This window comes from Brassica rapa, chromosome A03 (genome assembly GCF_000309985.2).
Source record: "Brassica rapa cultivar Chiifu-401-42 chromosome A03, CAAS_Brap_v3.01, whole genome shotgun sequence".
Classification (NCBI taxonomy): Eukaryota; Viridiplantae; Streptophyta; class Magnoliopsida; order Brassicales; family Brassicaceae; genus Brassica; species Brassica rapa.
In genome coordinates this window covers 22,747,229-22,773,608 of record NC_024797.2, presented here as the reverse complement: position 1 = coordinate 22,773,608, position 26,380 = coordinate 22,747,229, and the positions used below count along the sequence as shown (strand labels likewise).

The following is a 26,380-nucleotide window of genomic DNA, read 5'->3' as shown; positions in this document are numbered from 1 at the left end:
TGCCACTTCCTCATAAAAAGTCTTCTTCTGGGACATGTTACTGTTTATAGATAATTACTTTCTTGTGTTGTCTCTTTCAGTTCTTTGTTTTTCCCTCTCCTTTTCTTGTTAGTGCATTCAAGCTTTTTAGACAATTTCCAAAATTGGGTGGTCATTTATGCTTTTCCGCAAAGAATGATTGCCTTTTTCTTCTTTTACTCTTTGCGGTAATTGTCTTTTGAGAGTTTGATTTGGAAAGAACTTGTACTTGGATCGTTGGATTCTCTTAACCAAAGGTTGCTTTAAAAGAAACGTGTTGTAGTTCCACATTTACACACTTGCAGACTTGCAGTCAATCTTTTCAAAATATAGTTTTAAATTATATATACTAGGAGGTGTGCGGAATATTATTTTATTGTTGTTAAGTATAATATTTTTGGATGATGTAATTATGTGGTCACTATTTGTTTGTGAAGAGCATGGTTTAGTATTTTATTGTGTTATGTAGTATTAGGTTATAGGTTAATGTATTATGTGTTTGTCTTTTCAATAATGTGTTGTTGTGTGTATAGTAGTATTTATTAGCGGTGAATTGAGCTTCTGGTGTAAAGCATATTAAATTTCAATAACTTTGCATTTAAGCATTTATTAATTCTAACATTAACGGTTTTAGCGTCAAAATTGTATTTCATATTTTCAAATTTTGAACATTATTCTTTTTTTAACAACGTCGAACATTATTCTCCTAAGATGTTTTTTTTTCGTCTCCATATATTTTGTTTGAGCCGTCACCATCTATGTATTTTGTTTACATTTCCGGTGTCGATGTCTTTTACCATCACCAAAAAAAGACTCACCTTCGTTTCTCTTGTTTTTCTCGTATTCTTCTCTTGAGATATTATCTCAGATTTGTTCTAGATCAGGTTTATGAGTTTCTAGTTGTGCAATTGTTTCTCATGATGTTGTACGCTGTTCTGGTCAATATTTGTCATATTCTTCCTTAGATTTGGCTAATGTTAGGAATTACATCTCCTTGGGTTGGGTCTGAGTTTAGTTGTCTTTTATGTTGTCTTCCTCGTAGTTGGCTTGCCGTTGATAGTCCATGCGCGTCTTGGTTTTCAAGATCTGGTTTTTCGTGATCTGGCTTTATGTTCTCTTCATAGCTCGAGGACGACTCCATAGTTTGCTGATTTTTTGTAGTTTCATTTTCTCTCTTTGTTCTCTCATCTTACTGCACTTTTCATCTCTAGTGACTCTCCATTTCGCCATGTTTGCCACTCCAGGTTTAGATAGTGTTTTCCTCCGCGTATGTTTTGTGGGCTTGGAAGATTATTTCTTGTCTTAAACTTGAGCTTTGGTTTCTCTGTGGTTGGCTTCCATTCTCGCTCCTTTAGGTTGTTTTTCTTCTTCTCATGCTTCCCTTGGTATAGGTTTGTGGAGTTAGTTTCTTGGAGCTTTCGTCTCTTCTGTTCAGAGCTTTGTGGTTCTTCATTGGTGTGGCACCTTGTATATGGTTGTTTTGTTTGTGAGGTGTTTCTTACCTCTTAGCTGGTGATAGTGCTATAAGCATGTGTTTTCCAGCTTCATGGTAACTTTGGTCTTCCGGTGATTATTCTTCCTTTGATTCGCTTTTTTGGTTTTTCTGGGTTGGTGTTTGATCGCGTTCATTTGTGTTCCATAGTTTGCTGATTTTGTGTAGTCTCTTTTTCTCTTTTTGTTCTCTCATCTCGTTACACTTTTCATTGCTGGTTGTGTCTCTGGTGGCTTTCCATTTCGCCATGTTTGCCACTCCAGGGTTGGAAGTGTTTTCTTTCGTGTATGTTTTGTAGGCTTGGAAGATTATTTCTTGTCTCAAACTTGAGCTTTGGTTTCTCTGTGGTTGGCTTCTATTCTTCCTCCCTTAGGTTGTTTTCTTCTTCTCATGCTTTCATTGGTGTAGGTGCGTTGAGTTAGTCTCTTCTATGCAGAGTTTTGTGAGTTTTTCATTGGCATGAGCCCCTTATATGTGGTTGTTTTGTTTGTGAGGTGGTTCTTACCTCTTAGCTGGTGGTTGTACTTTAGGCATGTGTTTTCCGGCTTTGTGGTGACTTTGGTATTCCGTTGATTATTCTTCTTCTGATCTATTTTTTTTTTTGGATTGGTGCTTGATCGCGTTCATTTGTGTTCCAGACCTTTATCGAGTTAGTGTTAATATAGTATTTTTCTTTTTCTTTGTGATGCGGAGATTTATGTTTAGATTATGTGTCGTATTCTAATTTTCTTTTAGTTTAGTTATTTTATTTTATAATTTTCATAGTAAAATAAATTTACAATTTTAATAAAATAATGGAAAATAGTAAAAATTTATGTTATTTTGTATATACTAATTTATGATAATATATTGCTGTCATTTTAAAAATAACTAAATAGATGATATATAGTTCTAAATATTAAAATTTAACATATGTTACAATTTTATTTTTTTTGTAAAAATTATTACATAATTTATGAATTTTAATCATTTTAAAAGGTGAATGATATTATAGTCACTTTAAACGGTGAATGATATTTTATTTATATATCTTAATGAAAGTATTTTTTAAAAATATATTGGTTTACCAATTCAACATAATTTTAATATGTTTGCACAAAAAACATAATTTTAATATGTAATTCATTAATTACTTCTATTTTAATATAATGTAGAATATACTTATAAAATTTATAAAATTAGCAAATAATTTCATTATTTTGTTTACAATAAAAATGTAATTAAAATTAATTTATAATAACATTATACTACTAATTGTGAAATTAATCAGTGCATTAATTAAAAGAATATTTAAAATTTTAAAAAGATTTTGTTAGATTTTTCCTCAACAGATTTTGCTATCCTAAAACTAAAATTTAAATTTATAGTTAAAATGGATTTGTTATTAATATCTTTATAATTATTTAGAAATGTTATACATTAAATAAACTAATGTAAACAATAAAAATATTATTTGAATATATGGACCTAGAATTTTGTAGTAGATAAAAATGGTATTTCTCTTTTAATAGAGAAGATATTGTATACCAGACAGATTGGTTTAGTGATTTTATTAGTCTACAAAATTAATTGGTTAAAGAATGTGTAAAACTACTGTGTTTTGGTCAGTGGTTTGTCATTGTAATTATTGAGTAAAATTCAGGGTTAAATCAAATTTGTACTTCAATTTTAATAGATTAGATTTGTGATTCAAAAGCAAACATATTAGTTCGCAAAATTTTGAAGTTTACACAATTTACACTAGGCAAAGTTGGTGGTTTGATTTAAAATTAGTTGTAGGAGAGAAACGTAAAAGTAACTAACAACTCTATAAACTCTATAAATGCATGAAATATTATTTGAATTTCAAAATAAAATAACATTGTTTAAACTTCAAAAGCAAATTTCTACTCATAATCAAAGTTAGAATGTAAATTTTAAACATAAGAACCTCAATTGTTGATCAAATAGCAAATATACATCTACCTGAGTAGTTGAATTAATTATTTGTGTAATCGGTATTTTTATAGTTTGCATTAAAAATATTGAGTATTTTGGATACTTATTCGGGATTCTGTTTTCATGTAGCATACTTAAAAAAATGTTTTGAGTTCTTTTCAGATATATGTTTGCTTTAGGATTCAGTTCATTGATACTCAAAATCTGAAATACCATAAAACAAGATCTATTTAAATAATTATGTTGGATTCAGTTCAGTTCATATTTATTTTTCTGATTAGTTCCGTTCAGATTTTTAGGGCTTTTTCGCCCTAGTTGTTCGGTATCGTAATTTTAAAACATAACGCTACTACTAAACATAAAAATGAGAGTAAATAAAAATGTTGGAACTGTTTTTTGGACAAATGGCTATGACCAATATTCCAGTGATTTTTTCGAGCAATTTGATTGTCGGAATGACCGGATTGAGGAATCGTTGGATTCATTGTTATGAGCACTATAATATAGTGAAATCATATGTCAAAAACGAAGTTCATTTTGAATGAGAAATGAAAGTCTAATATGAAATTATTTGTAAAATATTCATATTAGAAATATGAGGTGGAAATCCTCTTGTATATAAATGTAGAAACTAAAACAAAGTTATAAAAACTTTGTAGACACTTTGGTGTATTAAGAAAAGAGATAATTGGGCTAGATCAAGTTTTGGAATTAAGGAAATAAGATTAATCTTGTTAGCCCAAATTCATATGCAAATAAGATTAATCTTGTTAGCCCAAACACACACATCCAATACAAACCACTTTCTCCTAAGTTTTTTTTTTGTTTTGTGCCTGAGAGTATAACATATAAATATGTTCGAAATGCTTTGGTTCTCAAGTACTGTGAGACTGAAGATGTAGGTAGTTGTATCATGGGATTCTTAAACGTATCAAACCGGCACACTACGGGTGTTTAAAGGATTAAGGAAAGAGATTTAATCTCGACTCTGCTTCAACCTAGTTCTTTTCCAACTACGATATTATATTGTTGTATTTTTTATACATGTTATTTGTAAATTTTTTGCTTTACATATCAAATTTCTTTATCTAGTAAATTTGGTGCCTACAAAAAATAGTAAACATATTAGGATTTTGAAAATGAAGAATACCATCACATTAATAGAAAATATCTATGTAAATTCTCTAGAGTCACATTATAGATTTATAACTGTATATACCGAGATTCATTCTTTTTTGTTGACAGAAAAAAATATATCTTTCTTTTTAGAACACTTAATAAAGATAGCTAGATATATTTGAAAATATATTTATTAAATATTATTACACACATTGTTAAAATTGAAAATGTGAAACTATACACAGTCAAAGATTTCTTTCATATTTAAAGCACAAATAAAAAGCACTCTCTCAAACAAAACATACAAATACCATTTCTCAAAAAAAAAAAAAATCATACAATGCTAGTATAAAATCATCTCACCTAATATTGTCTTACTTTCTCAAATAGTTTATAGCTTCGGCAGACAAGATTGACTCGGAAACGTTGCAATGTGGCCTAATAGCCTATTAACAAAGAGATCTGACACTGACAATATTTTAAGAGAAAGATACCAAAACAAAGGTTGAACAGTTTCAGATTTGACATTTATCATTTCATAATGCATTGAATTTCTTGTATTCCACGTGCTTATCTTTAACCGTCCAAATAGTCTTTCTTTCAATTAACTAATAACTTAAAGTAGCTTTAGAAAATCACTGTATTAAATCAGATAATAATTAACTGATTTAATAGCATTAATAAACTCGTAATATAGTTAGATCTTATACCGCAGGAGGCGTTAACCCAATATATAATTGTAATTAGCTCGTATTCTAGTTTTTTTCGTTTTACTGTTCTTACCTTGTTGGAATCTAAAACTACACATGTTCCAAACTAGAACCAGTCCTATCGGTAATAACTTATGAGAAATGTATGAATTGTGTTCTTAATACAAAGAGAGTTACAAAGCTTTATATATTAGAGCTATATGAATCAAACAATAAATGTGAAGATCATATAATCATTAAGAAGAATATATGATGGAGCGATTATAGTGATTGAGTGAATCATATGAGTTATGGTTGATACTCTTTCCTTGATAATCGGTTCCAACCGGTTATGTTAGATTCAGGTTTATTATGGGCTTCCAACTCAAAACCAATTGGCAATTAGTGGATTGGCCCTAACCCTTTATATATTACTTAATGTCCCATTGATTTTCCAATGTGGGATACATATCCCTTAATACTCCTCCTCGAGATGATGACTCTTATCGGCCAGAAATCTCGGAACTTTAAGACAGTTATACTCGGTCGAGCGAGTCAATTACAACCTATATACCCGGTCGGATAGGGTTAATATTAATTAGGGGTTTAACTTATTAGGATCTGGGCTCTGATACCATGTTAGATTCAGGTTTATTATGGGCTTCCAACTCAAAACCAATTGGCAATTAGTGGATTGGCCCTAACCCTTTATATATTACTTAATGTCCCATTGATTTTCCAATGTGGGATACATATCCCTTAATAGGTTAAAAAACAATTAAATGGTTCCACCTTTACCGATGAATGGCTATATATACACACACGAATAGACAAGGATAACATCACTTACCAAACAATATCAAATGCAAACACAGCACATGCAACAACAACACCACCACCATTTCGTGCTTGTCCACGGATCATGTCATGGGGCATGGTGCTGGTTCAAGCTGGCGGGAAAGCTCAAGGGCAATGGTCAACGAGTGACAGCTATTGAACTTGGTGGGTCCGGTATCGACAAGAGGAGGCTCGACGAGGTTCGTTCTGTCTCCGAGTATCTAGAGCCTTTGATGAGTTTCATGGAGTCTCTCCCTGAGGAAGAGAAGGTGGTCCTTGTTGGTCATAGCTATGGTGGCATTGGAACCTCTCTCGCTATGGAAAGGTTTCCGACCAAAATCTCTGTCGGAATCTTCATCTCTGCTTATATGCCACACCATGAGTCTCCTCCTTCCGTTCTCATTCAAGAGGTAGCCAGAAAAAAATCTCAAAGAAAAATAAAATAAAGTTATTGGGACCACTCTTGAGGATATATCTTATCTGATAATTGTATGTCACTTTCTGTTTGTCTGTAGTATTTCAAACGTCTCCCTGATGGATTCGCCATGGATTGTGAGTTTACATTTGAGGAAGGACCAGGACAGCCGCCAAGTTCAGTTATGTTCGGTAATAGCTTCATGAAGGAGAAGGCATATAGTAACTGCCAGTCAGAGGTCAGTTTTACATTCATTACATCCATCTATGACCAGAGGCTGAGTTTTTTTTTGGGATTATAATAGTATAAATCTTAATAAAGAATTATTATAATTTAAGGACCATCAAATCAAATATATATTAACTTTTAAAAATTTGGGGACTAAGACTGCCTGGACTTGCTTATGGCATAATCAGTTTTACAAACCAAGATTAGGTGACTAATGTTGGTAATATACTAATATATTTTGATTGTCAGGATCTAGAACTAGCCATGACGTTGGTGAAACCGAGCAGGTTATACCCAAAGGAAATGGAAGGTAAAGATTTGCTGACCAAGGAGAGGTATGGATCTATGAAGAGAGTGTTTATCGTCTGCGAAGGTGACAATGTGGTTCCAGAGGAGATTCAGAGGTGGATGATTAGTAACTACGAACCTAATGAAGTGAAAGTGGTCGAAGAAGCTGGTCACATGGCTATGATCACCAAGCCTCAACAGCTTTCTCTACTGTTACAGGAAATAGCAGCAAAATACAACTGATAAAAGTGTAACTTTGTATTGAGTTTGAGTATCCTGAAATTTTAAAGCTATCCCCTCTGGAGTGTGTATCTCTAACGCTTTGTTATATTTATGATATGAATAAGAGCCCTTGTGATTCTTGATATTATGGGTTACATTGCTTGCTGTATTTGGATGAGGCAGTTCCACATTGGTTTAAAACAAGAGTATCTTATACCGTTCGGGTTTGGATTGTGGAGACAAGAACATAATGCTCTCTGATTGGTATAGCTCCTGCACCAGCCAAGAATGTAGTATCTCTATACAGAAACAGAACTCACTTGTGTCAGAACCCAAGAAAATTTGATTAGACATGAGATTCTCGAACTTACAGAATTCTACATATGACAATAAGTTTGAAATTTGATCTGGAAAGGAGACTGCCTTGGCATCTGATCCTTCTATCTCAGAGAATCTCAACTGAGAGATTAAGATAAATACTTCTCGTAGCAGCTAACATTGTTGAACATGACTTCCTAATTACTCTTTGGATTAGACAGAGTTCTTGAAACGTTAACCTCCCTCAGTATAAGAGAAGTTTCAGTTAGGTGATTAAATGAATAGGTGAGTTTACAGTAAGCAAACCGTCATAGAAGATCTTATGGGTTGTATGGAATGAGTTTCTTCCAGTGTTTTCATACCCGACCCAATGAAATAAGACAGTCTTTAGCATCTTCAAAAGCATGGGAACATAACTTCCACTTTTGTTCAACCATACAGGTCTCCAGCAAGACAAATGTTCTCTTTAAAGATGAAGCATCTACCAGGATATACAGTGGATGTTAAGCAGGAGTCAATCAAATGCATTAGGGAATTTTGGAAACTCTAGACAAACACTTAAAAAGACTAGAGTACAAGAGCTAGAAATGGCTGATCTCACATTAAACAAAATAAAAAATCATATACAGTATTGATACTCAAATAACTTAAAGAGGTAAGGATTAACCTCAGCACAGCCAGCACCGATGTCCTTAAATAAAAAGGGTAATCAAGCAGGACTTGATGATGATCATAATGCAGCTAGCTCGCAATAGAAAAACAGAGGCGCGTGAGTGACAGACATTAAAGATTGAAACAAAATTAAAACGCGGCGTTTTAATATAAAGAAGCTCTCTAGCTATATTAAAACGCGGCGTTTAGAGTCCCATTACGTTACGTAGCTTCTATGCCACTTAACGAACTAGCTTCTTCCGTCGTCGAGCTTACACGGAGATGCGTTTCGACCACCGCACTAAAACGGGCGCGTCAGCTCCACGCACTCGTCCTCACCGGGGGCGCAGCTCACGACTCTCCGTACGCAAGCAACAACCTCATCTCGATGTACGTGAGGTGCGGCTCTCTAGAACAAGCGCGGAAGCTGTTCGACACAATGCCTCAGAGAAACGTGGTTTCTTACAACGCGCTTTGTTCAGCGTATTCCCGGAACCAAAGCCACGCAAGTTACGCTTTTGGTCTGGTAACCCGTATGGCGTCTGAGTCCTTGAAGCCCAATAGCTCGACTTTCACTAGCTTAGTGCAGGTCTGCGCTTTGCTCGAGGATGTTTTGATGGGATCTTTGCTACATTCTCAGATCATAAAGGTTGGATTTTTAGACAATGTGGTTGTCCAGACATCGGTTTTGGGGATGTACTCTAGTTGTAATGAGTTAGAATCCGCAAGGAGGGTCTTTGAGTGTGTAGAAGGTGGAGATGCGGTGGTTTGGAACACGATGATATCTGGGAGTTTGAGAAATGATGAGGTAGAAGAAGGACTTGCGCTGTTTAGAACCATGTTGATGTCTGGTGTTGTTCCAACGCAGTTCACGTATTCGATGGTGCTGAGTGCTTGTAGTAAGTTGGGAAGCTATTCACTGGGGAAAGTAATCCATGCCCGGATAATAGTCTCGGATGGTTTAGCTGATTCAGTTGTGGAGAACGCACTTCTAGATATGTATTGCAGTTGTGGGGATGTGAAAGAAGCGCTCTTTGTGTTTGAGAGGATTCATAACCCAAATTTGATTGCATGGAACTCGATTATCTCGGGTTGTTCAGAGAATGGATTTGGAGAGGAAGCGATTCTTATGTATGGAAGGTTACGGAGGAGGTCCACACCGAGGCCAGATGAATATACTCTCTCTGCTGTTATATGTGCGACAGGGGAAACAGAGAGGTTCGTCCATGGAAAGCTTTTCCATGGACAGGTAATGAAATTGGGATATGAAAGGAGTGTTTTTGTTGGGACAACGCTCCTGTCCATGTACTTCAAGAACGGGGAAGCTGAAGCTGCTCAGAAGGTGTTTGACGTGATTAGAGAGAGGGATATTGTTCTGTGGACTGAGATGATCGTTGGACAATCGAGAGTAGGAAACAGCGAGTGTGCTGTCCAACTCTTCGTTGAAATGTACAGAGAGAAAAATAGAACTGATGGTTTTTCCCTGAGCAGTGTCTTGGGAGCGTGTTCAGATATGGCATTGCTAAGACAAGGTGAAGTGTTCCATTCTCTTACCGTGAAGACAGGATTCGATAGTGTGATGTCGGTATGTGGAGCCTTAGTAGACATGTATGGGAAAACCGGAAAATACAGTGCTGCAGAATCAGTATTCTCTCTTGTTTCAAATCCGGATTTGAAATGTTGGAACTCAATGCTAGGAGCTTATAGTCAACATGGAATGTTAGAAAAGGCTCTGAGTTTCTTTGAACAGATCCTACAAAACGGTCTCACCCCTGATGCAGTAACGTACTTGTCTTTACTAGTAGCCTGCAGCCACAGCGGATCAACTCGGCAAGGTAAGTTCCTGTGGAACCAAATGAAGGAGAGAGGCATCAAAGCCGGATTTAAGCACTATTCTTGCATGGTGAATTTGGTATCTAAAGCTGGGTTAGTAGACGAAGCACTGGAACTGATACAAGAGTCTCTTCCTGGAAATAACCAAACAGAGCTCTGGAGAACTCTGTTAAGCGCATGTGTCAACACAAGAAACTTGCAGATGGGGCTATACGCGGCTGAGCAGATCCTGAGACTTGATCCAGAAGACACTGCAACATACATACTACTGTCGAATCTTTATGCGGTGAAAGGAAGATGGGAGGATGTTGCAGAGATGAGAAGGAAGATTAGAGGATTAGCTTCTGCTAAAGATCCAGGATTGAGCTGGATTGAAGTGAACAACAACGGTACTCAAGTTTTCTCCTCTGGGGATCAGTCTAACACAGAAGTAATACAAGTGCAAGATGAATTACATAGGTTAAAGAGTAATATGTTGTGTAGATCATCATCACCATCCATTGAACAAGATCAATTCCTTACAAGACCTAACTGTTCCCATTAAGAGTTGTTCCAAAAACAAGTATCATCATTGCAATTATAAAACAGAGTCCAAAGCAACAAGGTAAAGATCTTAGAGACAAAGAAAAACACAAACTTGCTCTGTTTTCTAGTTTCATTACACAAGTTCTAAAACGACCAGACACACTAAGACTAAGAGATCAGACAAAGCCAAAGCAATAGAAACCCTCTAGTAAAGACAGAAGCTTTGCATTCATTTGAGTGAGCTCACTGGTGTTGTGATGGAGAGGTCCGGCCACGCAAAGTACTCACCGGGAACGAACCCACCGGCGTTGCTGCTCTCTAAACCCTCGAACTGCCACGTGGCGGGTATCTGAACCGCGTGATGACCACCGTTACTCCCCACATTCGTCGTTGCAGCGTCGCCCACGGTCGAAAACGGCCAAGCCGCTCTTCCGAGTCCAAAGCTGACGTCATCATAACCCGACCCGAGTCCGCTTCCAAACCCGCCTGTTCCATGCGTCGTGGCACTCGCTGCGTTGGCGTTTTGGTTCAGGAGAGACGTGAAACTGCCGCAGAGAGACAAAGAACTTCCCTTTCCGTCGTTCTCGGTAACGGCGTGGCAAACGTCGTTAGAGAGCGACGTTTGAGGGAAGAGAACAGGCGTCGCTTGCAACGGAGCGTTGAGGACTCCGGCGGAGGAGGAGCAAGTGCGGGAGCGTTTCGCGGCTTTGCGAGTGCCGCCGCCGACGGGAATGTCGCGAAGAGTTCCGCCGTGAGTCCAGTAACGGCGGCAGGATTTGCAGAAGTGGCGAGGCTGGGAGAAGTTGTAGTTGTTGTAGTAACAGAACTTGGTGTTGGTTGAGTCGCAGCGAGGACACGGGAGCTGCTCTTGCTGCTCCGTGGCCGGTGGAAGCCCCGTTATTCCGCCGTGAGGCCTCATCGCCGTGCGTCGTGATTCGCCGGAGTCAGACGTCGTCATCAAAGAAGACGCGGGAAAGAAGAAAGATTGGAGCTTTTGGGTTAAAGGTTGGAGCTTTTGGGGAGGTTTGTTTTGGTTTTTATGGAGGAAACATGCGCAGATAGAGATGGTGATGGAGAAGAAAGACTTTTCTCTCTCTCTTGTCTTAAAAGTTTGTCTCTTTTGGAATCGTTGAATCGGCTATGGATTATTGTGAACAGTGTTGGCTCTGTTTGCTCCCTTAACACTACTAGTCGGCTCACTTCATACGTAGGCGGCTCTTCTTTCAAGGCTTTCTGTTTGAACACATGAAACATTTATTCGTTATTCTATCTTAGAGCATCTCCAATGTATTACTCCAAATTTTACTTCAAAATGGTGTAACTCCAAAATGAAGTTGGATTTTACTCCAATGTATTACTCTATTTTTTACTCCAAACAAAAGGGTTCTTTTTTCATTTAGTATATAATTATTATTAGTACCTTCAACTTATAAAAAATTAACAATTAACCCAACTATTTTATGTTTACAAAATTTCTATAATAATATATTTTATTTAAATTAAATATTTATCATTAAAAATACAACTAGAGATTATCTTCCAATTTCAATTCGTGCAAATTTTATCATATGCAATTTTTCTAATTCAAAAATATTTTTATGCATCAAAAAAACATAAAAAAAAATAAAGTTTTTTTTTTGTAATTTGAATTATGTATTGGATCCTATTGTTTGTTTGTGCATATATCAAGTTCAACAAGTACAAATGTTATCAATCAAAATTTTGACCCACAAAATTAAAAAACTCATATATTCCGTTTGAATAATACTTCACCGCTTTTGGTAGTTTCGAAAACAATTTACCGAATTAATTATTAAATTACTTATTTATATTATATTATATTTATTTTATATTTTTTATTCTTAGTTTTGACTTTTATGAGTTTATGCATATTTTCTGTAAACTATAAAGTAGTAATCTTTTGTGGAGTATTATATTTTTTTATGTTATTATGTTATTTTAAGTATGAATTAAAAACATTAAAAATCAAAAGGACCATTTCATAAATATAAAAAGTTCAACTCCAAAATGGAGTAATAGCTAGGGTTACTCCATTTCCAAAATGGAGTAATGAGTAAGATTACTCCATAAATGGAGTAACCCTAGCTATTACTCCATTTTGGAGTTGAATATGGAGTGGGGTTAGAAAAGATTTTACTCCATAATTGAGTTTGGAGTCAAAAATGGAATAGGGTTGGAGATGCCCTTAGGTAAAACGAAATCTCAGATTTTAAATTATTATAATTTTCTTACAAACTCACTTTGTTTGCAGTGTGAATATTGGATGTTTATTGAATTGTAAACTAATTGTTTGATGTAAGCTATTGTTTTATCCATGGAAACTTTTAATGATATTCTAAATCAATTTTTTGATATAATGTAGTTATAAAACTAAGTTTAATTTTTTAAAATGAACGGTAAGTTTGTCATGGAATTTTCATAAATATTTTTTTTAAGTTTTCTTTAAGAGTTTTTTACATTTTTATCTTATATTGTATTTTTTATTTTAAAAAAATGATATTCGAGTTAACTTGATATATACGTTTTCCAAGGAGCATAATAAATTCAAGTTCAAAAAAAGGAGCATATAAATTTGCACATAAAGGCCGTCATGAAAATATATCTCTAATTTAGCAAAAAAAAAAGAAAAGAAAAGAAAATATATCTCGCAATATTTGACTACAAAAATAGTACTATTGATTATGTGAAAAGTATATATATGGCACAACTAACGTTTAGTTGAATATTCTTGAGGTTGAGGTTATATGAAATGAGTTTAAAACGTAAACTATTTTTCAAAAACTTCAACGAGGTGATCATTCACAGTAGTGGTTCTAAAATTACTAAATCCTTGATACCTATATTACCGGGAAAACATCATGATACATATTTTAGTACTATCTTTACCAACCTTATAAAGAATTTTTGACAAAAAGACAATTATTGTACTTATTTGTTTAATAATGTGAAAGTTTCGTCATGGAGTCATGGCATTGTCTTTAAGTTCAATTAGTAAACAAGAGTCAAAACTAGTAATAGTGACATATTACGTCTCTTGTGGAAAACAAATGCATGTGGAATAAAATAATACAGAGATTATGCGTAGAGAGAGAGGTCTAGGTCGCAGTGGGCAACACACAGGTAGGAGGAGGCTGTTGTGTTTATCAATGTACGCCCCCTTCCCATTAATTCTACAAGATTTTTTAAGTTTCATGCTCAAATATGATAATAAGTTTCTGATGCACAAAGTAACTTAATTTTTCGATAATTTATTTTGATATATCCAATTGTTTAGAATAAAAAAATACTGTATTTTTAATATATCATTTTTTATAACCGATTTTTAATATATCATTATCAGATTATATTTATTCAAGTGATTGATTTAATGTAAGCTAATAACAAAGGAATATAGTAAATTTGGATATTTTAAAAATAAAATAATTGTGAATTATATCAATTACACACTATCAAATTGTCACAAATTGGAAAACATTAATGTGTTCTTCATTGCAAAGTGCAAACTATAAAATCAAAATAATAAACATATATTAAAATTAAAAACACAATTTATTAATTAATATGTATATATACGTATATATGCCTAAAATAATAACATATATTAATTAACAATATAACTATATGTCTGTTGTTGGAAAAGTGAACTCGGAATTCGACAAGTTAATATATTAAAAACCAACATGCTCTAAGTAAAAAACTGACTGTAAATGATCTAAACCAATTAAAAACTATCAATTAAATTAGATCGAATTTGGTTAAATTAGATTGAATCAGTTTTTAACATTAGTTGTTATATTGTGACGATTGATCCATTTTCAACAATAATAATATTTAACTATAAAGTTAGTTACATAACACATGTTTATATATATCAAATTAATCTTATAGTCTTTGTAATTGGTGACACGTTCATATTATATACATGTGTAATTATGTAATGGTTATATTTGATATATTTTTTTATATACTATTAGAAATCATTCCAAGAAAATCAAATGCATGTTCAACAAAGTTTGAAACAATGAACACTTTCGATCGTTTTCGTCAGATTTAAACTTGAAAATGGACTATTGGATTTGTTATATTACTTTGTTTGACACTAATTAAATTATAATTGCTCTTCGTGGGATCACGCAGCTTTTGAAATTAAAGATTTAAATCTTTGTTTGTTTATTTGGAGATTGTTCTTTTTGAAAATACTTATTTTTTTTAACGCTGATTTATTACAATCTTACAATTATGATATAGAAAAGATTACATAGACGATTCAACAACCGACAATACTACATAACTGGATTTCATGTAATCTGCAATAAATTTCATAGTCTGGAATAAAGACGGATGACAGTCGCTTATTTAATTAAAATTTTTACATAGTGCTGGATTTCTAATTAGAATGGTAATTACGATGGACCCTGCTTTTGTGATTCTTCAGTAAAACACTAACGTATTATCATTTCTAACCAATTAAATTCACGTCGTAGATTATGGTTTTGTTTCTTTGAATTTGACAGACGGATCATAATATATGTTAGTCGACATAAGACGATTAAAACAATTTGTATATTGGAGTTTGATTTGGTCAAGAGAATCACATTAATCCGAACTAAATATTTGGATTTTTGAAAGTATCTCTGATCCAATCTGTTTTATTTGATTAATCAATTATTTGATTCCATTCAGTAACTATTTGGGTTTTGTGATTTAAAGTTAAAACATGAGATAAAAAGGAAACTTATATCCAAAAAATACACACTAGATGGTACGAAAACAAACATAGCATTTTATACAAAATAATAGCAGTAGTATAGCAAACAAGCAAATATGGAAATGCATTTCTCCGTAGTCTTGTTTGTTTGTGTGCTTTTACGATTATGACTTGTGACCAAATATTGTTTGTTTAAATGTTTTAAGATTATGTAATTAGTCATTGTGATTAATCACTATATATTATACAGTATATGGCGATCACTCGTGACATATAAACGAATATGTTCATATATTATACAGTATAATAAATGGAATAATATCATCCAAATTCAAATTTGTAGGTATATTTTATAGTAATATTTCACCATTTATATTTTCAGCTAATAATGAAAATATTATAAGAAAACTGTGATGGAGGGAATCGGATTCGGAAGCCGCAATCAGAGGGAAAAGTGTAGTAACAGTTCTTCACGCCTTGTCCCAACCCCTCCCATCATTCTGTCTCTCTCTGTATTTATCGTTCACTTCTTGTCTTTTTTTCTCTTAAATTATTATTATAAGATTCCTCGAATTATTTTTAAAAAACATAACGACTTTTTTTTTTTTTTGCAAGCAACTTATTATACGAAATGAAACAACAACAACAACAAAAACATAACGACTTTGCAGGTGCACGTCAAGAAAATACTCTACCAAACATAGGATGTGACTAAGACAAATAACTAATCAGACGTTTAAGTTTCCATACTGGTCTGGTCCATTTGTATATAAGTGAAAAATGAGTTACAAACAAACTTATATACATATATTTAGCAGAGGGAGAGACGGTCAAACAGACAAAAGTGAAGCTGTCGGGGAGGGTCGAAGGAGGTAGATAAGCACGCGCAGCCGGGGGAAGATGATATGACCCACACATGAACCACCATCGATTTCAACGACTTCTCTCTCTCTCTCTCTAGTCGCTTTCACACCCAAAACAGTGGATAGAGCAGAGAAGTGTGGTTTGTATGTTGTGGTGCGCCATCTGGGACGATTTGCATTACACCCGTCCTTTCATTGTCGGTCATTGGGTCCGGCCAGTCCTTTCAGATCATACTACTGACACCCTCTCCCTTATTCCTCTCTTTTCTTCTTGTCTTTTTCTTCCTCAATCCTCTCTGTTCTCCCATTCCGTTTCTTAACAACCTCTCTATTAGGGCGTTTTTGTCTTTTGCATGTGCATCAAAGAGGCTCAGTTTCGTCTTTTTCTTGATCACAACATGTTTATCTGCGATCGTTGGAGCCCAACGGTCCAATCTTTTTCTTACTTCAGTTGGCCAAATAGTATTTCTTATAAACAACATATAACTGATTATTCCCTTTTTTTGCTTTTCGGAATTTTTTGTTCTTTATTACTTCCATAAACATGAGTTGCTCAATGTCGATTCATTCTTCTAATAGGAACAATATTATGTTTTTTGTCATACAAAACAAAACTAATATTATGTTTTCAGCGGTAATATATAACCATAGCTAACAGAAAACAAAACAAATAAAGAATATCACAGTCATATTAGAAATAACAATTTTTCGATAAGGGAAATATACATAAAGATTCTCAAAGGTCCCGAGGGTCGAGAAGATTAAAAGAGTAACGAATTTGTCAGCAATGAGGAGATTAGCAGCTTCGCTGGGCCTGGGATGGTACGCGTCCCAAAACACATGGTTTGACCGGTCCGTACAAAGGCTATAGGTTGGTCCACATGGCAATATCCCTCCCGTCACACAGCACGCCTCCCTCGCCGTCCTAAACCCTATTTATCAATTTTCAATAATCAATAAAAACTGATAAAATCACATTTTCTAATTTGTTAGATATTAGTAGAATTCTGATAGGAAGTCCTAAAACATTAGAGCAACATTATTGGGATTTCTTGATCATGGGTTCTTAAAATATATATATATGTATGTATGTATTATATATGGGTGTATAATTGTAGAGTTCTAAACTTTACGAGAAATCCAACCGAAAATTTCTTAAATAAGAATCTTTCGGTTGGATTTCCCGTAAAGCTTAGAAGGGAAATCCAACCGAAAGTTTTTTAAATAAGAATCTTTCGGTTGGGTTTTCCGTAAAGTTTAGAACTCCGCAATTACATACGCATATATAATATATATATACACATACATGTATTTTAAGAACTTAGGTTACGAATGGAAACACTAGTGCGGGACGTTTTTCTTTCGATTTGACAGGTTTTTAAAAATGTCACCAATCACAGTGAAAACCAATTAGCGGTGCGTATTTGTTAAATAACGCACTCTTCAAACAATTTTTTTGTTTGTTCAAGTTTCGTCAATACCGCACCTGTTTTCTCATATCTCCAATTTTCATGCGGTTCAAAGGCGTTTTTCAAGTTTTAGTTATTTTTATTCATTTTTTTTGTTTGAACACAAACCCTTAAAATGTTACTTTCAATTTAAATAAAAATAGAGTAAATATGTATGTTATTGTTACGTGATGGACTGTGCATTTTTAATTTACTTTGTAACAATTAGCACTGTGTTTTTAATTGTAACTGTTCATTTTTGTTACTTTTTAATGGACAGTGCATTTTAAATATACTTTGCAACAGTAATTATATTTACTTTATTTTGTAATATATATTTTTAAAATATGCATATGACACAGTAAAAGATAATACTATAAATATGTTATGGAATTTTTTTTTAAATGAACTGTGCATTTTTTGGTGTAATGGACTGTACTTTTTAATGGACTGTGCATTTTGAAAGACAAATTATTCTCTTTTACTAACAAATTTTATTTGTATATAAGACTAATAAATCAAGACAACTTTCTTGCATAGTAGTACTATGCTAGCACTAAAACACGTAACAACTTTTTGATGTAGTTATAATTTTTAGTGGATTACTATTAAATAAATTAGTTATTTTAATGTATTTACACGTTAGCACTAAACCAGTTTGTGATAAAAGACTAATTAATCCTTATAAACTATTTATAAAGATTTATAAAACATCTATACAATATTTCGAAAATTGAATTCACCACTATAAATGGATCAATGGTCGGCCGGTCCAACCGGCTCAACCGAATTTTAAATTTTAGTCTTAACTTTAAATTAACTAAAGAAATGTATATGTATGTATAACTATAAAATTATTTTCTTAAGAAAGAATGTAAAAAATCTTTTTAGCTCTCATATGTTATTCTTATTTTGGTATACTCATAAAATTTAAAATTTTAATTGTAAAAATAAATAAATATCGTAATATTCATTTTTTTATTATATATAGCTAGATTTATACTTATTAATTAATTTTCTAGTTAATAAAAGAAAACATAAATTATATTGATTTCATTGATATTTTTGTTTAACACTATTTTTTTAATTGTTCAATTCCGCAAACTATATATGTTCACCAATCAATACAATTCCGCACCACTAATTTTGTCAAATCCGCACTAGTCCCACAAACCGCACGAACCACACTTGGACCGTACCGCACTTAAATTCCGTCTTGCTAATATTACCAATTCCGCGGTTACCATTCGGACCCTCAGTAGCAAGAAATTCCAATAATGTTGTTCTTAGTATGATGAATGACGATAATGTGAAGTTGCAAAGAATAATATTACACGTATTTCCGTTTTTTAGCTAAATGAGCCCAGTAGTCAAGTGTTAATGCTGGATGTTTTAGAAGGTCCATGGACTACGAATATATTTGTTACACAGTCGAATAAATCATTTGAGCTGAAAACATGCTTTCACACATATTTATAAAAATAATTTACTTTCTCATTATAACATGAACTTCTCGGCCAACCAAACGAACATGACATATAGTATGCTGCAGATAAACGAACATGACTTACAAATACACTTCCAGCAGCACTGTGAATTCCACCACTACATAATGCGCAATTCACACCATTTAGTAATACATCACCACTTGCGTTTGGTGCTAGATATGGAACTGCATAATTTGGTTGCCCTAGCTTTTCTCCTATAAACAACAAAACAGCATTAAAATAAATGTTAGTATAATCATTACAAAAATGAAATATCAGTTTATATTTTGTATGAATGTTTCTATTAACTTACCAACGATATCAGCTATAGTACGGCCATTGGTAAACCGGCCGGTTGGATTGCCACGGGATGGTTTGAAACCAATGCCATTAGGAGGACTATTAGCTCTAGACACGATTGCCATAGGGACACTAACATTGCGGTGGTTTATGGTTTACAAAGTTACAAATTCAAATACTATTTAGCTCTATTTATCTTGATTTTATATTATCACGAATTTATTTTGTTCTTTTAAATCCTAATTGGAAAAACACCGACCTATATCGTGTGTGGTTTTATAGGAGATCAGTAGCTGGGCTTATAATTGAGCTGACGAATTAAGTGGAGCAGTTTTTCTAACTCAACTGCCGTCAGATTGGAGGATATAAACATGCTCTTAAAGGCAAATTAAATTGAGGAAAAAAATTCACAAACTTAATTTTGCACTGAGTTATAATCTACATATGAACCAAAATCTTTATTAACCAAACCAATTCATATAATGTGAATATTGTCTATGAGAATGAATCTAGAAATCTGAAAACTCGAAAGACCTAAACTGAACCTAAATTAATGCCGAGACCTAGGAAAGGTAATAGAAATGAAATCCTTACAAGAACTTGTATTATCCCCTTAACTTTATGATATATGCCTAACACTCGATCAAGTAGATGAGATGATGTTAACAAGAAAGAAAAAATAATTAACGAAAACATTTTACCATATTAAAAAAAAAAGAAATAATTAACGAACATATTTTACCAAATTAAAAAGAAAAAAAAATGTAAATCGTTACACATACAAAACGAAACAAAACTAGTGTTTGGGGTTGGTTTCATTCTCTCCCTTTACCCGAGAAGCTAGGAGCCATCGTTAATTCAGTCGGACCATCAAACGGATCCGATGACTGGTCTTCAATAGGCGGCGAACTCTCCGACACACGCCACATCTTCACCGACCTATCTAAACTCCCACTGTACACGATCCACCGTTTCTCACCCGAAGCCGATTCTTGATCTCTCTCCACTGCCATACACTTCACCGGACCTGCATGTCCCTTCAACACCGCAATACACACGTGCTCTCCTCCTCCTCCTCCAACGTCTCCGCCTCTGCCGTCACCACGTTCCGGTCTCCTCCAAACGCGAATCCCGAGATCAGCCGAGCCACTGAACAACAAGCTCCCCGCAGCCACGAGGCAGAGCACCGCGAGCTTATGCCCCTTCAAAACGCCGCCGTTTTTCATGTTATTATCCCGCTCCCAGAAGTTAACGGTTCCGTCAGACGAACCGCAGTAAACTAACGTCGCGCTCTGATCAACCGCGATCGCCGTAACGGCGCAGTCTTGTTTCAGCAGCGTCTCGGAGAAGAAATGTTTCGTCTCCTTAGCTTGGTCCTCTCTCCTCCACACCTTAACCGTACCGTCCGCCGAACCGGAGAAAACCAAACCGTCGAAACCGGAAACGACGGCGTTTACGGCGTCGTCGTGGGCCTTCACCGACTCCAAGCATCTGAGGTCCGAGATCCTCCACACTTTAAACGTCTGGTCCCACGACCCGGAGTACAAAAGCTTGTTGTCTTCGCTCAACGTGAGGCACGAGATCGCGTCCACGTGGCGGAACCCCTGAGCGCTGGTGCTGGTCGGGTTCTTTCTCATGAAGCTGAAGTACGAAGAAGGCGTGATGGAGTTTCTTAGGTAGTCTCGAAAAACCGGCATGGTTCCTATACGTCGAAAGATGTTGGAGTCTTTGGACGAGACTTTCCACACGCGGATCTTCCCGTCTTGGTGTCCGGTGAAGATCTTGTCTCCAGCTAGGACAATGGCTTTGACCAAACCGCTGTTGGATTTAAAACTCGAGAACTCGGTTTGGTTTTTCCAAACCCTAATGTTCTTGGAGTCAGATCCCGTGTAGAGTAGGTCGCCAGATGTGGCTAGAGAATATATATGGCCTTCTTCGCGGAAGAGAGAGCCCATGAGGATGTTAGGTGAGTAGTTTTTAGGTTCTCTTGTGTTGGCTGTGGACTTTATCCCCGAATGGGGCGGTTCCAGGTCGGTGGGATCGACGTGTGCGATCCATGGGGACTTGGATAAAGGAGAAGTGGAGCCGACAGAGGGAGAGACATCGACGTATGTTATGTCATAAATGTCAGGATCTGGATCAGTTTCTACACTCTTGAGTTTTGGAAAGTTCTGGCTGTTGGTGTCTCTGCTTGAAGCCTTGTGATGCATTTGAAGAAATCAAGAAGAAAAGATTAGGGTTCTCTGATTACGAAGACGTCTAAAAGAAGAAGAAGAAGAAAGATTGGAGACGATGGTGCATGCTTAGACTTTATGGATAGTTGTGTGTTCTATATATAGTTTATTCAAAATTTAGAACCGTTTATATCGGGGAACTCTCCATTGGTGAATTAGGAGTCAAAGAGGGGGAATATACGAAGTATAGGTTAGTTTTATATAAGTCTCTTTTCTATTATTAAGTTTTGTTACGTATCCCATGGCCCTAAGTAAATTACTTCCTGGAGATCTGTTTAAAAAAAAAGGCTAAACAGTTTGCTGATTATTTAATCGAAAATTAGTATACAGAATTTTAGAAAACAAATTATATATATACTTCCTATACTAAGAAAAATATTCTACTAAATTTGCTATTGTTCAATTTCCATGTTTAATTTTTTTCTGATGCAATGAAAATGTAGCATTTCATGGTTAAACTTAAATCTTCAATACCAATTTAATCATCGCATGAAAAAAACTAATTAATGCTTTCACGAAGCATTTTAAAACTTAAACAATCTGATACCGATATTTACATATCAGAACCCCCCTAGTAATCATTAATTTTTACTAGGAACTGTTCCGGGCTACGCCCGGATTTGTTTTTTATAGCTTTAGAATTTATAACTTAACATTTGTATTTGTAAATGTACATTAGAATCAATTATAAATTACAAAATAATAGAAAAATCTAAAATTATTTGGAAATTTTAAATTTATTTTATGTATTCATTGTTTTTCAATAAATTCAAAATGGTTAAATTCACAATTTGTTGTGTATTTTTTAGGAAATTGTATATAGAATGGTCAGAAAAATGGACCGGCAGTTATTAAACTTTAGTAATGTTCAGAAATCTATTTTATTTTGATTATTTTTATATTAAATAATTGATAAATTTACAAATGATTTAACCATTCTTATGGTTTTAGAGTTATTGAGTTCACATTTATAAGTCTTCCGTCCTCAAAAGGAAGTACAAACTAACATATTAACGGGCTTCTTACTTCGTTTATTTCAGTTGAGAAATTAAGTTCATTGGTCTAACTAAGTTCACAGCTAGGCAAACTTAGTTTGATATACATATTGAAAATGTTTTCTAAGTGACCAAGAAAAAAAATCTGTAGAAAATTTGTGAAATGGCGTTGATGAAATCTCAGCAGAAATAGGATAAATGAAATTAGTTAACATGGTTTCTGTTTAAAATAGCCCATGATTTAAATCTGTTATTTTTATGCCAAACTGAATCATCTTATGATTCGGGATAAGTTAAGTCAAATTATAACCAAAACTACAAAAGAGTATTGTCATCCAAACATGGGCATAGTTCATGAGAAAACAATATAAATGAAAATATGACATAATTAAGCAAAACCAAACCATAGAAAAAAATCGAACTTCTATCAAAAACCTGACTTTTTTCCTTCAGAAATAGGGTAAGCTTCTTTGTCAAAAAATAAGATCACTCAGTCATGCTTACTAACTGAGGAACCTATGCTCTTCTTTCTTGACATCGTCCTTCTCATCTACTACCGGCTTTTATTTTCTCCTTATTGGTTGTAAATACATTCTAAAATATTTTTTTTTATCATTGGATACAATCTAATTTGTTGGGTTAATTTTTTCATAAACTTAGAAACTGTCGTATTCAGTTGTTATCTAACTAAATAACTTATTAATTAGTGTTCAGTTAATTTGAAAGACCAAACCAAATTTAGTTGTTACTTATCATTGCCACCACCCATGCAATTGCTAAATAAATCTCAAATTTATTTCAACAAATTTTTTTACACAAACATATATATACACACACAAAAAAAGAAAATTAAATATGATACGTTTTTACAAACGGCTGACCTGGCAGTGTCTCTGGATTAGTTATTGATGCCTTGTGTAGTTTTGTGTACGGAATTGTCATTTTTTTTTATTTTTTTTCTCTAAGGTTGTCTATAGTGGTGATAAATGGAACACTGATAGTGAAACAGCTTGATTAGGTTAATATAAAAATGACCGGTAAACTCATGTGTTGATATTTTCATATCTTATCTTCGTAATGATTTGATCGATCATTAGCGTTATTAGCGGTTTCAAGTTCAAAACCTGAGATTTATGGGTTAATATTTATTTATGCAGTTGTTAGTATATAAATTAAATAGTGTAAGGCAAGAGATATGAAATTCAGGTTTAATTTTAACAATTTATTCGAACATCGAACAATATAGAATTGTAATAGTTTGGTTTTCTAAAAAAAACTCTGGAATTTATAAAATTATATATACAAAGTAATGAAATAATACAATAACACTTCCAAAGATCTCAAAAAGTATTTCTCTGGAAAATACATAACATATATCTATTTGGTATGACCTAGAGACCTACATTTTCCAGTGTTGTGATTAACTTTATAACTGAATGTTAAAGCTACGCGTGTGACACTCCAGATTCCTTTAGTTCTTCTGCCAAAGAACAACCATATTTGATTAATTGAGATACAAAAGAAGAATTGAATTCCACTGAGGATGGTATCTTCTCAAATTTCAACTCACTGCAACAGCAATACCGATCTCACAAAATTTAGGAATGCAGATCAACCTAACCAGCTGACCTTCTGACCCTGCAACATTAATATATTACCCAGCATACTTAGAGCACTATTTGACCCAAGAAACAAAAAAAAAGTATCTACCATGTATTTATATAATTATATAATCAATCTCTATGGAAGGAGATTGTACCTTTTACCAAACAGTTGTGATATTTATGACATGAGGGCAAGTTTCAATCACGAAAGAGTCTCCATCAGTGAAAGGATAACAGTCTGCAAAGAAGTGAATCCAACCAATAGACTCAAAAATAAAAGTTTTAAAATGTATATTTTGCAAGGGGGGAGGTGAATTCTCACTGAGTGTATTAGGTGCAGTGGAAGCAAGATGTCTCCACCTCAGTGCTCTTTCGACAAAATCAAGCTTGCTTTTAGCTTCTGAGTACTTGTGAAGGTCATTGATTTTCTTACCATAAGTTCCAAGAAATCTGCAAGAAAATGTCAAAAAGAACCCAACAGGTTTAGCTAAAAAAATGAACTACAGTTAAGAGATTGTGTCCATCATGTACAGTAATCATACCTGATATTATCCACATCAAATGAGTGAAGATTTCTACATGATCTGAAGGTGTTATAAGGTGCTGATCGGGGGAAAAGGCAACTGATCGGTGGCTGTAGAAAAGGAAAACGGCCTTAAGATAATATGTCCATACTAACATTTTTTTTCTAGTTTTTGTTATGTATTTGCAAACCTGCTGAGATAATGCAAAGTTACTGGATCATTCACGCCTGAAATTATATCTACTGAAACTCCTGCATCTACTAAAACAGTCTATAAACAAAACAAAAGTCTGAAATTTCCTCAACAGAATTGATAAGGCACAGGTGGTGGTTTTAACTCACTTGGTTTAACATGATATCAAGCTCTTTGATGGGCTCATACAGTATTGACTGATCTTTGTAGGACATGTCCTGCAGAAATCAACCATTAACGATCATAAAAACGGACAGCTGAAGATGTATATCAGCAGAGAAAGTTATCAGTACCTGACCGGTTAAAAGTTTACGGGGGAATTCAACAAAGTTGCAGCAATTACCACATGAACTATCTGTGCTGCAAGGCCTAGATCTTATTCATACGAACATAAGTCATATGTGGATTAAGTTCATAAAAGCTATGATCACCTGTGTACATATTGGTTGGAAACAAAGGTGTCCAGGAACTGCTTGTCATCCTGCTCATACAAAACAACCAGAAGTACATTCGAAACCCACATTGTGTTCCAGAACATACGAAAGAGTATAAATCAAATTATTATGTCAGAAAACGATCAAACTATTTGATACATAAACTGTTGCATTATGTTTTAGTAATGGTGTAATGTACAAAAAGAAACAATACCTTTGGTGAGAGAATCAATAACTCCACTGAACTCTAAATACTTCTTGAAAGCTTCTTTCTTTGCTTCTTTCTCCTAAGTCATGTAGAAAGAAAAAAAGTCTATCAAAAACTAAAAGAAACAGAGCTTTAAGGCTAAATCATTCTCTTCTTCGATCTCTTTTGAAAAGTGTTTACCTTTTCGTTTCCAGCGATGTCAGGTTACTGTTACGGTTGTGGAAATCAACAGCCACCTCCTCAGCTACCTTACTCCTCCGACGGAAACAATCCACCGTACGGTCATCAACTTCCTCTCCTTACGCTGTGCCCTACGACGCACCAAAGCCGCCATCTCATCCACGCCACCGTCTGCTCCATCCTACGGCGCACTGGCTCCTTCTTCTCTTAAGAAAACAAATCGTCGGTTTGCATGTTAAAATCAGCGAAGACGGCAAGGCTGAAAGGTCGAAGAAAGAGAACAATGAAACCCTTAATCAACTAAAACATAAAACGCAGAGTTTGGTTAAGTGGAGTCCCAGGGTTTCCGCACAAAAGAGAGGGTCTCAGATGGACCACAAACATTTTTTTGAAAAAGCTAACACATTTGGCCCATGTCGACAAAGAGGATGTGACGTGTCAAAAACGAATCTCCTGATTGGTCGATTTTATTGTCTGACGTGGACAGCCTCCCTACTCCTCATATATCCCTTTTATTATAGTATATATATATATATATAGATTTGCTTCCATTGAAAATCAACGTATCACATCTTACATAATGTTCCATGATAGTTTCTATTAAAATCG

General features: G+C 34.4%; 6 protein-coding genes across 18 annotated transcripts; 2 read left to right on the top strand and 4 right to left on the bottom strand.

Annotated features, from left to right (window-relative positions):
* Positions 1-4,274: 4,274 nt before the first annotated feature.
* On the top strand, positions 4,275-7,389 carry LOC103861127 (methylesterase 10). Its single transcript, XM_018657115.2, has 4 exons — positions 4,275-5,605; positions 6,023-6,503; positions 6,609-6,746; positions 6,986-7,389. Exons 2-4 carry the CDS (start codon positions 6,120-6,122, stop codon positions 7,265-7,267), a joined length of 804 nt encoding a protein of 267 aa, XP_018512631.2. The 5' UTR covers positions 4,275-5,605; positions 6,023-6,119; the 3' UTR covers positions 7,268-7,389.
* A 254-nt stretch (positions 7,390-7,643) lies between these two features.
* LOC103860653 (pentatricopeptide repeat-containing protein At3g50420) lies at positions 7,644-10,648 on the top strand. Its single transcript, XM_009138295.3, has one exon. It carries the CDS (start codon positions 8,451-8,453, stop codon positions 10,590-10,592), a length of 2,142 nt encoding a protein of 713 aa, XP_009136543.1. The 5' UTR covers positions 7,644-8,450; the 3' UTR covers positions 10,593-10,648.
* On the bottom strand, positions 10,594-12,608 carry LOC103860654 (dof zinc finger protein DOF3.4). The gene has a single exon (XM_009138296.3). The coding sequence runs from the start codon at positions 11,529-11,531 to the stop codon at positions 10,803-10,805; it is 729 nt and encodes a 242-aa protein (XP_009136544.1). The 5' UTR covers positions 11,532-12,608; the 3' UTR covers positions 10,594-10,802.
* Positions 12,609-12,959: 351 nt separating this feature from the next.
* LOC103860650 (protein JINGUBANG-like) lies at positions 12,960-26,013 on the bottom strand. 13 transcript variants are annotated; one of them, XM_033287880.1, is made up of 10 exons: positions 25,772-26,013; positions 25,381-25,670; positions 25,243-25,304; positions 25,099-25,167; positions 24,948-25,014; positions 24,776-24,867; positions 24,556-24,683; positions 24,389-24,471; positions 24,200-24,267; positions 12,960-24,109 (listed from the first exon to the last, which is right to left on the bottom strand). In XM_033287880.1, the coding sequence occupies exon 10, from the start codon at positions 21,608-21,610 to the stop codon at positions 20,216-20,218; it is 1,395 nt and encodes a 464-aa protein (XP_033143771.1). In that variant the 5' UTR covers positions 21,611-24,109; positions 24,200-24,267; positions 24,389-24,471; positions 24,556-24,683; positions 24,776-24,867; positions 24,948-25,014; positions 25,099-25,167; positions 25,243-25,304; positions 25,381-25,670; positions 25,772-26,013; the 3' UTR covers positions 12,960-20,215. The 13 variants fall into 13 exon arrangements, with proteins under 13 accessions (XP_033143771.1, XP_033143766.1, XP_033143764.1 ...); XM_033287875.1 differs by having other exon boundaries at positions 12,960-24,267; positions 24,948-25,017; positions 25,243-25,309; positions 25,381-25,430; positions 25,598-25,670; XM_033287873.1 differs by having other exon boundaries at positions 12,960-24,267; positions 25,243-25,309; positions 25,381-25,430; positions 25,598-25,670.
* LOC117132626 (GDSL esterase/lipase At3g50400) lies at positions 18,944-19,525 on the bottom strand. Its single transcript, XM_033287383.1, has 3 exons — positions 19,414-19,525; positions 19,185-19,315; positions 18,944-19,021 (listed from the first exon to the last, which is right to left on the bottom strand). Exons 1-3 carry the CDS (start codon positions 19,523-19,525, stop codon positions 18,944-18,946), a joined length of 321 nt encoding a protein of 106 aa, XP_033143274.1.
* LOC117132625 (DNA polymerase delta small subunit-like) lies at positions 24,101-25,925 on the bottom strand. The gene is made up of 9 exons (XM_033287382.1): positions 25,845-25,925; positions 25,598-25,670; positions 25,263-25,324; positions 25,099-25,167; positions 24,971-25,027; positions 24,776-24,867; positions 24,556-24,683; positions 24,200-24,267; positions 24,101-24,109 (listed from the first exon to the last, which is right to left on the bottom strand). Exons 1-9 carry the CDS (start codon positions 25,923-25,925, stop codon positions 24,101-24,103), a joined length of 639 nt encoding a protein of 212 aa, XP_033143273.1.
* Positions 26,014-26,380: the final 367 nt, after the last annotated feature.

Bases quoted from the DNA above. Each gene is read 5' to 3' on its own strand.
- LOC103861127 (XM_018657115.2), top strand. From the start codon at position 6,120: ATGCAAACACAGCACATGCAACAACAACACCACCACCATTTCGTGCTT. The intron at 6,504-6,608 runs GTAGCCAGAAAA...GTTTGTCTGTAG, and splicing joins CTTCCGTTCTCATTCAAGAG to TATTTCAAACGTCTCCCTGA. The intron at 6,747-6,985 runs GTCAGTTTTACA...TTTGATTGTCAG, and splicing joins ATAGTAACTGCCAGTCAGAG to GATCTAGAACTAGCCATGAC.
- LOC103860653 (XM_009138295.3), top strand. From the start codon at position 8,451: ATGCCACTTAACGAACTAGCTTCTTCCGTCGTCGAGCTTACACGGAGA.
- LOC103860654 (XM_009138296.3), bottom strand. From the start codon at position 11,531: ATGACGACGTCTGACTCCGGCGAATCACGACGCACGGCGATGAGGCCT.
- LOC117132626 (XM_033287383.1), bottom strand. From the start codon at position 19,525: ATGGCAATCGTGTCTAGAGCTAATAGTCCTCCTAATGGCATTGGTTTC. The intron at 19,316-19,413 runs GTAAGTTAATAG...TGTTGTTTATAG, and splicing joins TACTATAGCTGATATCGTTG to GAGAAAAGCTAGGGCAACCA. The intron at 19,022-19,184 runs GTAAGTCATGTT...ATATATTCGTAG, and splicing joins GTGCTGCTGGAAGTGTATTT to TCCATGGACCTTCTAAAACA.
- LOC103860650 (XM_033287868.1), bottom strand. From the start codon at position 21,610: ATGCATCACAAGGCTTCAAGCAGAGACACCAACAGCCAGAACTTTCCA.
- LOC117132625 (XM_033287382.1), bottom strand. From the start codon at position 25,925: ATGGCGGCTTTGGTGCGTCGTAGGGCACAGCGTAAGGAGAGGAAGTTG. The intron at 25,325-25,597 runs GTATTGTTTCTT...CGTATGAATAAG, and splicing joins TATTGATTCTCTCACCAAAG to ATCTAGGCCTTGCAGCACAG. The intron at 24,868-24,970 runs GTAACTTTGCAT...CCTTTTCTACAG, and splicing joins TTTCAGGCGTGAATGATCCA to CCACCGATCAGTTGCCTTTT.